Raw genomic sequence first — 17,554 nt, forward strand, 5'->3', positions numbered from 1 at the left:
TTCAAGTTGGCTTTTATTATAACCATAATTCGAAATTTTTAATATCTGTCTGAGACAACGGTAGTACCGGTATATGAATGAAAATTTATTAGCGTATTTAATGTACGGTTAAATAATACTCGTACACATTAATGCGTATTCGTCAAATTAAGTATATCCAAACATACACACATATCATATTCCACACATCGTATCTGTCATTTTGACAAGTCATATGAAACGATATCGCTGATTGATCCAGTAGATTATGCACACACGCAGTGAACAGTGATCATTCACAATGCTCGTTGTATTACAAGATACTCAAATTACAAAAGCAATTAATCCAAAACGAAGTACAGTACAGGAACGAAAAAAATAAATAATTTGGAACATAGTAAAAAAAGGCAGCAATTATTTCACGGGGGTTTTCAACTTCAACCAATAAACTGTTTAGGAACGAGTTCGAGAGTTTGCAATTTGCATTGACGAGGTGCATATTCTATTCTTAATCGTGCATAATTCTGAGAAGAACGGCCACTTAGCACTTACCTTCTGTTTTTCCAATCTGCGAAACATGTTAGCCGGGTAAAGATGTATAATTATCCCCATTTTCCAATTTTCATGCAATGTGGTCGTCGAAATAACACCCAAGTTCCACGAGAGCGACTGAGGCGTAGCGAGAGGTGGAATCTTGTTTGTTTTGCATATCAGCAGAGAACTCGAGACACCTGAAAAATAAAAATAAAAAAAAAATCAAAATATGGAAAACGAGCAAAAACAATTGAAAATTGCAAAAAATATTCCATAAACTGAAAAAAGGTTCAAAAATACTAAAATAGCAAAATTCATTAAAATTGTGAGCAGTGCTTTCAATATTGTAAAACTTTTTTTAAAAGTTTGCAAAAAAAAAAAGGTGCCCAAAACCTTATAAATATGAAATATTTGTACAAAAGTAGGTACTAATTTTTCCTTTAAAAAATAGCAAAATTGTTTGAAAACTGCAAACAATGCTTCTAAAGGTGCAAATGGTTTCACTGAATTGCATCAAAAAGTTTTAGAATTGTTTTCAAATGTGACCACAGTGTTTTGATAATAATTAGCAAATATTTCCAAAATTGAAAGAAAAAGGTTTAAAAATTATAAAAGAGAGTGAACATTTTCTTTTTCAAAACGATGAACTGCACGCTTGCTCTAGGAAATTGCAAATTTATTGCAAACGTTTGCAAAAATTTTGAAATTGAAATGTTACAAAAGTAAGACAAATGAATAAATAAAAGCTGGCGATTTTTTTTTTCAACAGTAAAAATGTTCAAGAATTGCAACAAAATTACAAACCCACAAAAAAAGGTTTAGGTATAAATCGGAAAACAAGACGTTAAAGTTGATAGAAATGCTAAAAATTACAATGGTGCCATTTCAAAAGATTACAAAACAGCTTAAAAATCTAAAAATATTTTTTTACCCTAAACGTGAATTTTTCATTTTTTAATTTCACAAAATATTCCGTACTTGAGCTGCAAACAAAAAAGGTTCAAATTTTCAAAAAACAACAAAATTGTGCCAAGAGCAATAAGAAATGGATTGAAAGTAGCGAAAAACGTTTCAAAAACTATTAAAAAATGTTTAAAATTGCGAATAATGCTGCTGCAGGGGTATTGTGATCGCATTGGACAAGCAAGAGAGCCTTTGTGTTACATTTGACTCGACCTAATGGAATTCCTCCAGATATCTGAAAGCGGTTCTTGTGAGTCGGATGCATTTGCAACCACCCTATACATACTATAGTGATACATATACGTTTTAAAGTCGCTCTTTCTGTATACAATGTAATACTGTAGTGAAGAACACTGGCCAGTATACCTAAACTGAATCTTTTTCCTTATACAGTTTTCTGTAATGTGATTGGTTTAACCTAGAGCCCTGCGCCGATGACGAAATGATCGGCGGCGGCTATGGTGAGTGCAGCATTGTGGCTGGCAGTGTAGCCAATTCCAGCCAACGTTTTCGGAGGCAGCAAAAATTTTACTCGGCTGAGGCTCAGCCAACTACAAAGTTGAAATTTTGAGGTAATTTTCCATAAATCATAAAATTACCTCAAAATACAAATTTTTTGCGGAAGTTATTCAACTTCTCAAATAAGCATTCTTTTTCAAGCTGAGAAGAGAAATCATTCTAGGTAGTGTATGGCAAAATTGAAAAATTTAGCCACTTGAAAAAATCCAAAATCTGGGGAAAATTTCCCTGAAATTTGCCATTTGAGTGATTTAAATCGGCTCAGCCGAGCAAATTACTCGGCGACGGTGATGGCGGCTTCAAACATTTTTAAAGCGGTGGCGGCGGTGGCTCAAAAAATGTGTGAAAAATTGGTGGTGGCGGCGGCGCAGGGCTCTAGTTTAACCACTTACATTTACAAAACAACGTTATCAAAAAAAGGTTACATGCTAGCTTCTTTTCTATTGGTCAATAGAAATAAGGGGTTTTATATAAATATAAGCTGTATCTAGCTTAGAAACTAGTCTTGTGAATATCTACAACCAAATAACATCTCTCTTGTTAACTCGGTGTTGCCTTTCTTGACCCGCATTCTCTCTCTCTCTCACTCTTCTCTCTTCTCTCTTGCACCCATTCAACTCCAGGTGTGTGTGGTTGTACAGGTGCGTTGCCTTTATTCCTTCTCTCTCCAGACTTTGCTTACCTACACAGGGGCCTGCTGGTCCAGGTGTAGTTGCTGCTGAGTTCTCCTTCTCTCAGTTACATATCCAAACAGGCCACGTGGTATGGACGGATATTTTCCTCAATCTCTTATGATTCAAACAGGCCCCGTGGTACTTACTTATCTCACTCATTCCAATATCTGCACAGGCCCTGTGGTACGTACAGATATTACACCCTCTCCTTGCAATACGAATGGGCCTTATGGGACAGACAAATTGCATCATCCTAAGTATTCAGACTGGGCCTAGTGGTACTGTACGGATCTCCTCATGACTTGGGGAAATCGTAGGCATTACTTTCAGTGGCTAAGTACGCGATAGGTCGCAACAAACTCGCAAACCAACAACGGACGCTCTCCCACATTACAACTTACGACCACATTGGTCAACCAGGGCCTCGGTAGGCATACGGTTACCAGCAAGACTGCAAAAATTCCAAAAAAAAAAGTGTGAAAGTTTTAAAAAATATTTTAAAAATTGCAAAGATGCTCAACTACTTAAAACATGAAATTTTTAAATATAAGTATTGAAACACAGTTGCAAAAAACCGATAAAATTGTTTTAAAAAACAGTTTCAAAATGTTGCAAAATTCCTTTTAAAAATTTGCATAAATGGCTTAAAAGCTCCAAAAAAACGCCTCACAAACTGCAAAAAAGTTGCAAAAACTGTTGATAATGTTTCAAATATTGGAAAAATATCCAAAAAATTACAAAAAAATGCACAAACATTGCAAAAAATATGTGCGAAAAATTTGCTACGAAGTTCAAAAATTTTAAGCCATGTTTAAACATTGCAAAAGGCACGAATGCTGAAAAATGTTCATATGCGTCAACACTATATGTGTTAAAAAATGACAATTTTTTTTCAATGTTACAAAATTGTTCAAAAAACTTGCAAGAATGGCTTGAAAATTCAAAAAACGTCTCAAAAATTGAAAACAATGTTTCAAAAGTTGCAAAAATGTTCAAACATTGCAACTATGTTTTTTTCAAAAAACTTTTTAAAATGGTTTAAGCTAAAAAAAAAAAGTAAAAAAACGTATTAAAAGCAACAAAAAAAGTTCAGAAATTACAAAAATTTTCAAAGTTTAGATGGTTTTTCAAAACATTGCAAAAATGGTTTTAAAAATTTGAAAAAAGTTTCTAAAACTGATAAAATTTGAACAAAACTTGAAATTTTTTTCAATTCTGAAAATGTTTAAAAATTACACCGAATGTTTTTTTTTTAAATACAGTGTAAAGACTCTATTTAACTTTTATTCGCACCTGCGGTGCTAATGTCTTACATGGTCTAACTTCACCCTAACGACCTAGTTAGACCTATACCTAGTGCTATGCACAGGTAGGCACTGGCGATTTACCGCCTCGTATACCTACTCTTCGGAGATAAATATGAGATGAGAAATTATACACATAGAATAATATAAATGAATACTCGGACGACTATAACGTTACATTAGCTTTATTGGTTATTAAGCATTATATGTAAATAGTCTGACTATATTACGTAAATAGAATTACGATTTGATTTAAAGGAAGCGAGTACATGTAGTCGCAAATGTGTGTTAAAAACACCACCCAGGGACAAGGGCATTCATGCCGGATAGGGCAGGTCCAGTATGAATGACTCTAAAAGAGAATTTAGAGATGCTGCAGTTCATCTCTTGAGTAACCACGATCCGATCCGATAGTCCATTACGTAAAAGATATTCCATATCCCAGTAATTATAAGGTGGAAAGTACGTGCTCCATACGTCGAACGTACTGATAGGGCTCCGCACCTCAACCTATCTATCGAATGGAAACTAAGCTCTCGCTTAGTGAGTCCGTGATTGACTGAAGTTGTGATCGGATAACGTGAAACACTTCACTAACGCGAACTAAACAGCTAGATAGCGTGGTTACGTAAGAGAATTGAGCGAAAGGTAGAAGGAGAACAATTTTCCCTCACCTAAGCGACGGAAAATGGCGCAATTCCTCCCTTTACATTGCCCCGAGTGATTACTTATAGGAATATGTAACCACTCTAACAACTAAAAAGGGAGAATGTCCTATGTGCCCTATCCTTTGCCCCGGGTGTTTACATGTTGCTATTGAAATAATTAAAATAAACAAAATAATAGAATAAACATCTTCTTATCAACTGTGATACAGTAAAAAGCAGTAATAATAAAAAAAAATGTAGAAGAAGATAAAAAAAATGTATCCAACTTCTGGGAAAATTAAAGATTATAAACGTAAAATAAAGTGAAATAATATCTAAACAGTATATCTGTACAAAATAAAGAAAAGTCACATTACATCGTATGAATCAAAGTACCGAAGGCAAATCAAAAGTGCTTAATGTACATACATTAGTGGTGAAAATTATTGACTATTACAGTATGTATAAATTTCGTACATTATTACGTTATTCTATTCTATGACTAACATGAATTTATTTATTGTTTCAGGTTCCATGTGATGAGCTGTAGTTTGATTTCATGTTGCAATGTCTGTTTCATTCCGGGAAGTATGAATTACGTAAGGTTGATAAGGTTCTAGATTTTCGATACTTTGTAACGTGATTCCGTATTTACAGATGTTTACTCAGCAAGAAGAGGTAGTAAACCCAGAACAGCCTCCAGAATGATACGGTGATCAAGAAAAGGACACTTATCGACTATCTTTTCCGGTAACGTTCGATCTAGTATGCTTTCAAGCTGTTTTATATAGTTTGTGTTATGTGTATCTTTCTTCGAAATGCTGATAGCTTCTAGCCAATTTCTAAATTTCTTCGTTTTATCACTATGTACCGTGTGTTTTATAGGTGGTATGACATAGATTTTCTTTACGCCTGAAGTACTCAACGTCTTGATCAGCGCATTAAAATCGTCTCTCAATTTTTCTTCGTTGGCGTTTTCATGAAGATCTTTATGACCTATCGATATCAGCACCTTTTTAGGTAATTTTGTTACGTTTTTTGAAATTGATCTATTTAGATCTGTTGTTGATATAAAACCATTTACGTAATCATTATATTCTAGTTTTTCAGTATAAGCTTGATCACCGGCTATCGCAAAATGGACCATTTGATGTACCAGGCCATCGCCCAGCATCCAGTACTGCTGCAAAAAGAAAATAGTCTCCGTTCCTTTATTTCGTAACGTAAGTGTAGCTCCGGTTGTGTATAGGTTATATCGAAACTTTCTACACGTCGAACCGAATTCATCAGGTATGGATGTTTTTAGTGTCATTCTTCTGATTTCTTCTTGAAAAATCTTTCTGGTTACCGGTAAATGAACTACTTGTTCTTTTTTGTCATAGGTTGGGATTGTTAGTCGATTTCGGTAATTTTTTACGTCACGAATCGCTCCAAAATGTCCTGGCTTGAGAGGGCTACGAGTTTGGTTGTTATCTATAATGGACTCGAACTTATTCTGTTCATATTTCGTTCTATATCGATTGATAGCATTTCGTCGGTGAGTATTACGTAAAGGCGTTCTTGGTACATATCGTGAACCTGATGGCTTAAGTATTACTTTTAGATTTTTTGTATTAATCGGTTTTCTTTCAGGAGACTTGCGGCGTATTTGAATCATAGTTTTGCTGGTTTTGGTTGGCGATGATAGTTTTTTCGGTGGTGATTTCTTCGGTGAAGATTTAGCAGGTAATGTTGCTGTTTTCGTAATAGTTGATTTAACCAGCGGGATTTTGAATTCATCTGTTTTTTCTTTTTGTAGATGTTCATGTTTCCAATTCGTATCCTCGTCCGATGTGTCTTCGTATTTCGGTTCGAATTGAGATTCATCGATTTCTTTTTCGTTAGATGTTGATTCTGCCGGGTTCTGTTCTTCATCGCTTAAAGGTTGTATAAATTCATCGATCGGATTGTCATACTTGTGTTCCGGTGTTACGTTATCGATTGGTTCACATTTTTTCAGGTATATGATTTTTTCTACTGATGCTTTTACTCGATCATTTAGATGTTCTACGTCGGAGTTTAATTTAGCGACTTCGTTCATATAATCGTTATTTTCTATTTTCAGCTCTTGGTTCTCTTTGCGTAACTTCCATAGTTGTTCTACTAAAGTTGCCGGTGACGTTGAATCATCTTTTACAGTCGTAATTTGGATGTTATTTGCTTGTATCTCGACGTCAGATGCAAGAATCAGCGATGTATTGCAGTTAGAGAATACGCATTTTTCAGTCCCGGGTGCGTAAGCCATATACAGATTGGTTAGACATTTTTCGTGATAGATATGTCTACACGAAGTTAGTTTTAATTTCGCATTTGTCCGGTCTTGGTCTGGGCCTTGCCCAAGTGATTTGTTGCAGCTTGAGCAAGTAATGATGTTTACTCGTATTGCTTCCATTTTCTTCCTAGTTGGTTCAGAATACGGCTTTTCTTCCATGAATTACGTTACGAAGATGAAATCTGGTGCCCAGGATTGAACGGAACTGGATACGCTTGGTAATAATCGAATTCGGATTACGTAAGATGAAAATTTTTCTTTGGCCAAGCACGACGATCTGCTACACGTGTCTGAGAGTCTGTTGGACGTTCTATATTGTAATCCAATGTACTTTATACATATTTTATTGATGTATTGTTTTGTACTTACGTGTAACTATTGTCTTGGTGGATTATTTTCGATGTGTTATTTGTAATAACTTCTTGGTAGCATTAAACTTTTGAATTTTACTAAGCTGTTGTACTTGTACGAAATAAAATACCATTTGTTATCTCAATGTCTCACTGTAACTTCTTTAACTGTGGTTTTATTTTTCACGTTATTTCATGTTTGGTTTTTTTATTTTGTTCGAACACTTTGTACGATTTTGCTGTGTGTTGTTAGAGTTGTGCTAACGAATGAGATTGCTCTTTAAATAAATGAAATTTGCTCTCACGATGATAAATTTTATTTTATTTCCTATAAAATAAGTAACGAGTAAAAACATAAAGAAACCTGCGACGAATACTTAGGACATTAGTAAGGAACATCATTGAAATTTCCACGACTGCTGGAATTATTAGATGCGTTACGTTATCTTAATAATTACTATATTAATAGTATACATGCAGGATATCCTATAAATATAAATCGCATAGTTTATTCCACGACTGCTGGAATTGCTTAGTTGTTACGTTAGTCTTATAGCATATACACATTCTCATATAGGTTTACACGATATATTCCCGTTTTGGATATACTTTATTACGTTAATTATGCATTACGTAATGTCTCAATACCGATGCGTTCTTCGTATTCTCTGTATCTTTCTTCTGTTATCGTATCAGGTTGTTCGGGTACTTGAGTCAGGAATAATTCGCTTTCATCGTGTATATCTGTTGCTATCAAAGAAACCATTTCGTAGTTCGCCGTATATGTTGGAAAGATATTTTCTTGACGATCTATAAAATATGGAATCGGGTGCTTCTGGTATAATTCTTCGAACTGCTCCATATAAATAAGATCTGCGCCTTTTATTTTCACCGCCTCTTCTTTTAACCATTTATTAAACTGCTCTGCTTTTAGCGCATATTTCTCCATGGCTGCATAGGAATAGATCATGGGTATCAGTAGAATCCTCTTGGCACCTTTGCTGATCATTAGGTGTAATAGTTGCTTCGTGTTTTTTATTACGTTACGATAGATTTCTTTTCTGACGTCGTGGTTTCCGATGGATACTGCTAACATGGGAGGCAATTGTCTAATAGCATGTATAAGATGGTTTTTTAGTTTCTTCGGGGATAGGGTGCCTGTCAGTAGTAATGAATTCATCATAGTTGTCCGTAGAGGCTTGTTTTCGTATAGGCCTTCCCAGGCCATGGCGCAGAGTGCCCCGTCGCCGACCATCATATAGTTTCCCATGAAATAGCATTTAACGTTATATCCGCGAGGGTGTTTGTAAGTATATTGGGTGATAAAGTCGGTTTGAATTTTGTCGGTAAATCGCTCAGAATATCGTGTTGTTACGTCACTGTTGAAATAAAATCCTTTCTTGAAGTATTCTCTTCGTAATTCGTTGATGTTGTATTCGATCGGTATGTCGTAGGTTTTTCTGTTGTGCATCACCATCGGTCTTATTTCAATCGGATCTTTGAACGTTACGTAATAAAAATTGTTGTTGTCCTTTAAGTTTTTCCAATGTTGATATGGTTCGATATAGATGGGTTCGGTGTCGTTTTCAATTGTTATTACGTTATTTGGGTTCAACATGGGCTGATGCAAGCGTTCCGAAGTTGATTGCGTTACGTTATTTAATCCTGACGCTGATGGTTGAGGGTTTTCCAACGTTATAGTCATAATTTCGGTTTTCATCACGTCTCGTAGGTGAGGATTGTGTCCGAATTGATCTTCTTCGAATTTCAACTCATCTCCTAGCTTGACTCCGTCTTCTTTTTTCATTTCTTCGTAAACGCGTTTCATTTCCTTGTCGAACAAAAGCTTTCTAAATCCTTCTAAATCTTCTTCCATGTTTCGTATCCGAAAATCTCTCTGGTCTAAATCATTGCTTTGGGTGTTAATCGTCTGTTGTAGGTCCTCGACTGTTTGTTCTAATTCATTAAGTTGGAGTTTCAGGTTACGATTGTAATTTACATATCGAGCAATGACACTTGCCATATCGTCGGTTGCTATCCTAATTGCACGAGTTTTTTCCACTTCGAAGATTTCTTTGCATTTAGGGATCTGGCATCTTCCTGGATTTTCTTTTTCCTCGCAGCTGATGATTACGCAGGTCATCAGGTTAACGCATCGTTGATGTGCAATGTGTCGACACCGATCAAGGACTGCTATGCCTTTTGAGTATTCATCGTCCAGTATCAGTAGTAAGCATATTGCACATATCGGCATCTTGACGCTCGCTTCATATTCGGTCAGGTCCAATGAATCGTCTATCATTTTGCTCGCCATTCTAATCGACAAATAGATATATTGTTGTAAATACTTGATTGGTTTATTATATGTATTGCCGTATTAAATTGAGTTACCTTATTCTGTAGATTGGAAAAGCTTGTCGTATTCGTTCGAATTAATTCTTGAATTATCAGCTTTTTCTTCGGTCACACTATTGGAAATTATGCAGTGGTCAGTAATTAGTTAATCAATTTCTACGTAGTAAACTTGTAATGGCATGGTGCTCACCTTTTGTCGTTCTTCTTTGTTATTATCGTCAGATATCATTAAAATTTCACGTTGAATTAATTAAATGTCATCGCAAAGCACATTATGTCTTACTTATTTTCTTTACGGTTGATTACACAATGTGTTTCAATGTTTTGTTTATTGTCTAATTCATCTAGAGAGGTGATGTTGTGGTGAATATCTCGTTTGCCTATGTTTGGTGGGTGTGGTGTCTATGAAATAATTTGAATTTTGTTGATCTTCTTGATTATTTTATGTTTGGTAAATAAATGGTTAAATGATTCACAAACAAAATAAATTCTAACGTAATGACAATAATACATCTTCGGTTTAACAATAAATGAACAAATGTGGTAACAAATTCTTACGACTAAATCATATGTAGCAAACGTTACATGAAATGCCTCTTCTTCGGCTACAAAAAAATATTTATTTTACAATCGACTTCTGTAATTATAATATCCGAATTTCTTCGAGTAGTGATTTTTTGTAACGTAAAATTTGATTCTTCCATTAGTATAAAGATAACCTAACAGGTGGTATGTTAAATTTTGGTTTAACGAGCCATTTGGATATATTCATCGTATAGTAAACTTCGATCCTTTTTATTACGTTAGTTACCTATGAATCTTTGGTGCGAGGTATTTTACAGCTTCGAAATATGCCTGCGGCATAATAAACACATTTCGGCGAGAGTCTATGAAAGTCGGTCTTGGATATTTGATGTTAAGTTCTTCTACTATTTCAAGATATTCAATTTTTACGTCTGTATATTCTTTTCCAATATTTCTCCACCAGTCTTTGAACCACGTAATTTTTTTCTGCATATCTTCATCTTGAAATGGTTCGATTGGCGGGAATACAATGATTTCTTTCGCTCCCATTTTGATGATTAGGTCCAATGTTTGTCGAGTGTTATTCAATGCATTTTGGTAAATTTCCGTGTCGATGTCGTGTAGGCCGAATGATATCATCACCTTGCTTGTAATATAACGTAGGTTTTCTGCTAATTGTCTTTTGATTTGTCCTGGAGACAAAGTTCCTCCTCCTAGTTCGCTACTGACGTAAATTGATTGCATAACTTTATTCTTGTGTAAACCTTGACGTACTGTGGCATACAAAAAACTGTCGCCAATTGTGAGGTAGTTATTGATGTAAAATAAACGTATGATGTTTCCTTTTGGACCTTTGTGTAGATACGTAGATACGTAATCCCATTGACATTCGAAATGGAAGTCTTCTACTTCGTTACGTAATAGTGACTGATTGAACTGGAAGCCTCGCTTTTTGCAGTCTTTCATTAAAGAAAATACGTCGATTTCGATAGGCATCTGCGTCTTTACTTTACTGTCGTGGAAAAGTACTCCTTCGTAGTACATCACCGGGTTGTAGTTAATATAACGTAATCGTGGCTTTTCTCGATTTTCTTCGCTTTTGCGTTTATGGTTTTCACGGCTGGATTCTTCGTCGCTATGTATCTTTCTTTTCTTACTGGATTCATGATGCTGTTTCGTCGATGACGTGATTTCTTGTGAGTACCTTTCTCGATTTGTATTACGTGATTTTGTATACTCAGCGTTGAATTGTTGTCTTAATTGATTACATTCGCGTTCGGTTTCTTTCAGCTTCGATTCTAGGTATGCAATTCGCTTTTCGAGTTTGATTTTTTCCCCTTCTTCGTAACGTAATCGTTCGTCTCTGTCTTTTAGCTTCTTCTCCAATTGTTGACGGTAATTCTCTTGGAACATTTTTTCTTTTCGGAAATCGTCTGCTAAAATCTTGTAACCTTTTTCTTTATTACGTAGCTCTTGATCGTTTAGGTGGAACCGTTTTTCCATTCGGGTTAGGTCTTTTTCCAATGTCGCGATTTTATCATCCTTCATTGCAATTGATTTTTCTAGTTCGATATTTCTTCTACCATATTCGGTCATTAGATTTTGAATTGGCTCGGCTGCTGACATTAATTCGCGGTATACTTTCGGCTTTACGTCTGTTGAACATTTTCACGTGTTTAATGTTGGTTTATTGATCATTTACTTTGGTATCTTAGTGATTGTTGAAGCTTACCTTCTCGATCCATTTCTTTGTCTCTGTTCATTTCGACACGATATTAAAATCGCCACTATAAACGATGCTACCGGTTAGAATACTCCAGTTATGGTTTAACACAGTGTTTTAATAATTTTTAATTTACTTTGGTACAGCAATTACTCAAATTCGGACAAAACACATTCAACTAGTTGTTTACTTTTGAAATGTGTTAGAAGACATTTCTGATTGGTTTACGGAAAAGATCCCCACCACTGCCTTTCATGTGTTTTGGAAAATGGTTTCTCAGCTGATAACTACTTTGAATGTTTTTGTATGTTGCAATTTTTGTTTTACGAGTGGTTGTTGAAATTTGCAGTGATGAATTAAAATTTACTTCTCCTTAATTTGAGAATGATATTCAGCTTTTGTCATCTTTACTCAGGTTATAAATTGAACACGTATGTTATCAAAATAATTCGACACAGGTAAGGAAAATGATAATTTTATTCTTCTTCTTGATATAGATTATAACTAATAACTAAAATTGATATATTTCTTCTTATTACAGGTTTATCTTACGTAATGTGAATCGATATTTCTATTTCTAGATTGATTATTGAACTAAATTTATTACGTGAAAGTGATGAGAGATGTCTTTAGTCTGCGTGTGCAACAAATCGTTCGATTAAGAATAAAGCTATCTGTAGATGTGTTTCTGGTGACAATACTAGAGATTGAGACCCGATAACGTAATCTGGAATTTGCTCATCAATGATTTCTTCCAGCCCTCGTAGGTAGTGTACGATAACACCATCTGCTTGATTTTGTAGAAATGCCCTGTAGCAATTTCTCGCACGGTGATTAATTGATCCAACTCTTCTGTTCGGTATAGGTGCTAGGAATATTTGATTAACGCCGCGGTAGATAAGATGTTTTATTATCGCCTTGATGTCGTCGTAGGTTTCATGCTTTCTTGCCGCATCGTCGATTTGCGCTTCGCCGAAAGAAATTAGAATCGATCGCGGTATTCTGATCAAATATTTGTCGATGTTTTCGATTAATGTTTTTCTTGTGATTCCGGCTCTGGATAATGAGTTAGTCCTCCATCTTTTTCTTCTTTCTTGATTATTGGTAATCGCTAAATCCACTAAGTCGTGTACTAGGCCATCGCCCATACACATGACGCCGTTTAGGAAGTAAGTCGTAGTGCTACCAGATGGCGAATTTGCTAAGTATCTCGTAACGTAAGCGTAGTCGTGATCTCGTTCGAATGAGTTGGAATCCATTAACGTCTGAGGTATTTTTGTACAGATATGTAAATCTAGTTCCCGGATTACTTCCATTACATTACGTAAAGTCCTTGGTAAGAAATGATGGCATTCGGCAAGTACGTTCCGATTGTCACAGGGTCTGTTTTCGTTACGTTGTGTTCTTGGTGCTTCTATTGATAATTGCTCAATCTGTAGTCGCAATTCGTTAATCGTATTAGCTTCTCTACGTTCAGTAAGTAAGTTTCGATGATTAGCTTCGTGAAGCTCTATCATTAGTTGACTTCTCTCTCTGCGGATATTTGTATGCTCAACATGTAGTTCAGACAGCTGTCGCTCGAGATCTATCATGTTTTCTAGGTACTCCGATTCGTCGATCAATAGAGGAAACCGTTGCACTGTAAAAGTCACTGGATAAATGGTTCGATCATCCAACTGCCCAGTGCACATAGGCACCATACAAGGCGTAGGAATGCGGAATTCAGGTCCGAAGTCATAGATTATTTCCTTACGGCAACGTTCATGAAGCACATGAGAACATGATGAAGTCCTCACGAGTGCTTGAGTTGGCAGGAGGGCAAACTTACAAATGCCACATGTTGGAAGCGAGATGGAATAATCATTCGTCGAGTTGTCAGCCATCTGTGGATTTACACATGCGGTCAAATTTCCATAACGTAATTGTAACGATGTTAATTATATGTATATGAGATTATGTTACCTTGATATTGCTGGAACAATTTACGTAAATAATAACGAACTGGAAACTGGAAGAATTCTTCGCAAGTGAAATTCAACACGTTCAATCGGTATTACGTAAGTGAACACCAAAATAAAATCAATTTTGAAAAATTCACTCAGGTTTTCGCACGGACGAATATAACTTGATGAAGTTAGTACGTTGAGAGTCAGAGAGGATTTTAACAACGAGATAATTGATAGCTAGAAACCGCTTTCTGTATTGTTTGGTTGAAACATGCGCAATACTCTCATCATAATTTAGTTTTTTATTCCGTTTTCGTAGGTTGTATCTTTGGTTAGCAGTGGACTTGATCAAGTTTCGTTCTGTGTCGTTTTTGACAACTTCTTTCAGGATTGAGTCAAATTCAGCTTGCTTATCAGTCGACAGATTGTTACGTAAGCTTCGTTTTATCATTTTGAATTCATCATTGTTATTTTTGGCTTGTTTGGTTGATGATTTAGCAACAAATTCTTCTAGTAGTTCCTTTTGGTTCGTGAATTCCAGCATTTTTTGCTCCAGCGTTCTGTTATTGAACTTCGAACGGAGTTTAGGCTCTTTACGCAGCATTTCTTGTTGATGTAACGTTAGGTAGGATATAATTTGTCGAACGCTTATCAGTTTCTTATCTTCGCTAAATTTGATGTGTACTAATTCATAACAATTTTTTCCAGCACGTACGACGATCAGATATGGACCAGAACGTTTTGTATACAATTTTTCGGTTGTTCCTTTATCCGATGAAGATTGCTTGTGATTCGTAATCATCACCAGTTCACCAGGTTGGTGTAATCGTAAATCTCCTCGTTTATCATTGAACTTTTGTTCTTCTTGTTGTCGTTTTAATTTACGTTTTTCTGCGTTTAGATTGATTAGTGCTTGATGATTTGTCATCTCATCAATCCTTGAATCGTCAAAATCATCTGTATATACAGCTTTACGAGCCAGCTGATCAGCTATGCAATTTCCGTAGTCGGTTTGTCTTGCATACGTGTGGTGGAGTTGGAAATGTTCAAATTGTATCTTTAATGCTACGATTTCTTCAAATAATTCTTTATGATACACAGGTTTGTTTGACGAATTTTTCCATTGATTAGCTTTCCATTTATTGTATTCTGTGTTGATTGCAGTAGTAAGGTATTGCGAATCCGAAAATATCAATAATTTGGTGACTTTATTACGTAACATTATTTCCATAGCAGTTTTCAGTGCTATTAATTCGGCTAAGTTATTCGTGTTGATGTATTTTTCGTGATTGATTCTTTCAGATACGTTTTTAGTACCTTCTGGATGCCAGCAGATTCCGATGCCGGCTACTGCGTCTTCGCTTCCGTTATCAGCGCAGGCTCCATCTACAAAAATCCACACATATCCATCGCTGGCAGTGTATACATCATTTAGCATATCTAATGGTGTTTCCATAAGCTCAGCACTGGTTACCGAAGGTAAAATCTTTTCTTTAATTTTACGTCTGGTAGCTTTTAATTCAAGTTTGGCATTGATGGGTACATAATTTACAGGTAGGCCGGTTTCAAATCCTGGTAATTGCCACAATTCATCTGGGATTATTTCAACTTCATTTGGACGATGATTAATTTCATTTTCGATGGTTTTGATATGCTGATGCCAACCATGGTGAGTGTAAGCTCCATCACTATCAAGGTTGATTTTTACTCGAAGATGTTCTCCAATTAATCTCATCGTTCTTTCTACAATATTCGATTGAGGATTGTATGGAGTTGATTTTCCATTTTGAATACGATAACGTTTGAGTAACTTCTTCCAGATATTATTCTTGAACTGTACTGCATTATCAGTGTTTACTTTTCGTATTTTATGTCCTAACGTAATGATTTCTTTAATAACTTCTTCCATCGTATCGGCTACTGCTTTTTGTTTAATACTAATTAGTAACCGTAACCATATTTTTCCAGAGAAAACATCCTTGGCTACGAATACGTATTTTGGTTCATCTGACTCGTTGGCAATAGGACCTAATAAATCAACTGATAATACGTCTGCTAGTCGATATGCGTTAACGTAAGCAAATTCAATTGGTTTCTTCATACCGTAATTCTTATTTGCTTTACAGTATAAACATGCACTAGTAAGGTAACGTACATAGTGTTTTGAGTTCGCAGAATAGTACATTCGTCGGAATAGAGTGTCCAGTTTATTCGCACCTACATGTCCAAATACTTCGTGTAGATGTGTCATCGTATCAGTAAAAAGTTCATCAGGGAGAACTGGAACTACTGTTTCATCTTTGTTATTGAACATCAAGATTTCTTTGCCGTTTTGAGTATGTATTGAGAATCGCATAGCTAATCTTTTCTTAGCTTCTAAATCACGTTGGTTTAATCTTTCATCAGGGACTTTTAATCGATACGTTATTCCTTTGCAAGTTTTGTCCTTCTTTTGGAATTGATCGATTTTACGTAAACTTGATATGAGACGTTCTCTGATTTTATCTCCAACGTTTTGTTCGATGGATACTAAATTGGCAAAGTTGCAGTAATTTAACGTAATTTCCGGAGCTTGAATTCCAAACCAGCGTTTATGTTTCTTACGTAAGTCGTAAATCAAATTGTAACAGTTTAGTTGTGTAATCCAAATGGCCGCTTTTCGGTGTATTTCGGCCATTACTTCAAAATTGGCTACGATTGATTTTAAGTCACTTCTTACATGTATTGTTCTTCCATGTAGCCACAGTTGGAGTTTGCGAATTGTTTTTGTTAAATTATACATCTCACGTTCGATTAACGTATACGCTTTTTGGTGTTCCTTAAAGCTGAAGCTTGTAAACATAACGATCTCGTCTTGACCCTTCACAGTTTGGTATAATACTGCATTCATCGCATCAGATGACGTGTAAGTGTCTAGGTATAAATCGTATCCTTTTCGAGGTGAAATTAAAACAAAGTCCTTGATGTATTCTGCTCTCAATTTTTCAAAAGCTTCTTCTTGATCAGGTCCCCAGACGAATACTTCCCCTTTTTCGGTTAGTTTGTAAAGATTACGTAAGATTTGCTGATAGCATGGAATGAAACGTCTGTAGAGTCCTGTTAACCCAATTAGTTCTAGTACTTCGTTGGCATTTTTCAACTCGAATTTACCGGTTTTTTTGTTTGTATGTTTTTCGACATACTCTAAAAATTTCAATATTTTCTTCGATTGTTTCTTGATGATGCCTGGTTCCAAATCAAATCCTAGATGATCCGTTGTTCTTCTGAAAAATCTGGATTTGGTGGCATTTAGTTTGAGTCCATTCTTACGTAATATCTCAAAGACTTCAACCATTAATTCCAACATCTCCTCGAAGGTATCTGCACGAAGTAAGATATCGTCGACGTACTTGGTTATACCCTTTCTGTCTGGAATGATATCATTAACAAGATTTACGAACAACGCAGAAGATATTTTTAGGCCGTATGGGAGTCTTATGAATTGATATACTCTACCATCGATTTGGAATGCGCAGTATTTACGAAAATGTTCCTCAAGTACTATTTGCCAAAATCCAGCAACAAAATCTAATGTGCTGAAAAATTTGGCTTCCGCATATTCCGTTATAATACGATCCAAAAGGCCTGCTTCGTTGTAATTTTCATTTAAAATTGGGTTAAGATCCACCGGATTTAAACAAATCCTCATTTCGCCGTTCTTTTTGATATTGATTACGATAGGGTT

At 35.6% G+C, this 17,554-nt stretch overlaps 1 protein-coding gene across 1 annotated transcript; it reads right to left on the minus strand.

The window, feature by feature from the left end:
• Nucleotides 1–4,140: 4,140 nt before the first annotated feature.
• Nucleotides 4,141–9,771, minus strand: LOC135839646 (uncharacterized). The gene is made up of 2 exons (XM_065355768.1): nucleotides 9,673–9,771; nucleotides 4,141–9,596 (listed from the first exon to the last, which is right to left on the minus strand). Exon 2 carries the CDS (start codon nucleotides 9,593–9,595, stop codon nucleotides 7,904–7,906), a length of 1,692 nt encoding a protein of 563 aa, XP_065211840.1. The 5' UTR covers nucleotide 9,596; nucleotides 9,673–9,771; the 3' UTR covers nucleotides 4,141–7,903.
• Nucleotides 9,772–17,554: the final 7,783 nt, after the last annotated feature.

This window comes from Planococcus citri, chromosome 3, assembly GCF_950023065.1.
Source record: "Planococcus citri chromosome 3, ihPlaCitr1.1, whole genome shotgun sequence".
Lineage (NCBI taxonomy): Eukaryota > Metazoa > Arthropoda > Insecta > Hemiptera > Pseudococcidae > Planococcus > Planococcus citri.

Coding starts and splice junctions, on each gene's coding strand:
- LOC135839646 (XM_065355768.1), bottom strand. CDS start 9,595: ATGGCGAGCAAAATGATAGACGATTCATTGGACCTGACCGAATATGAA.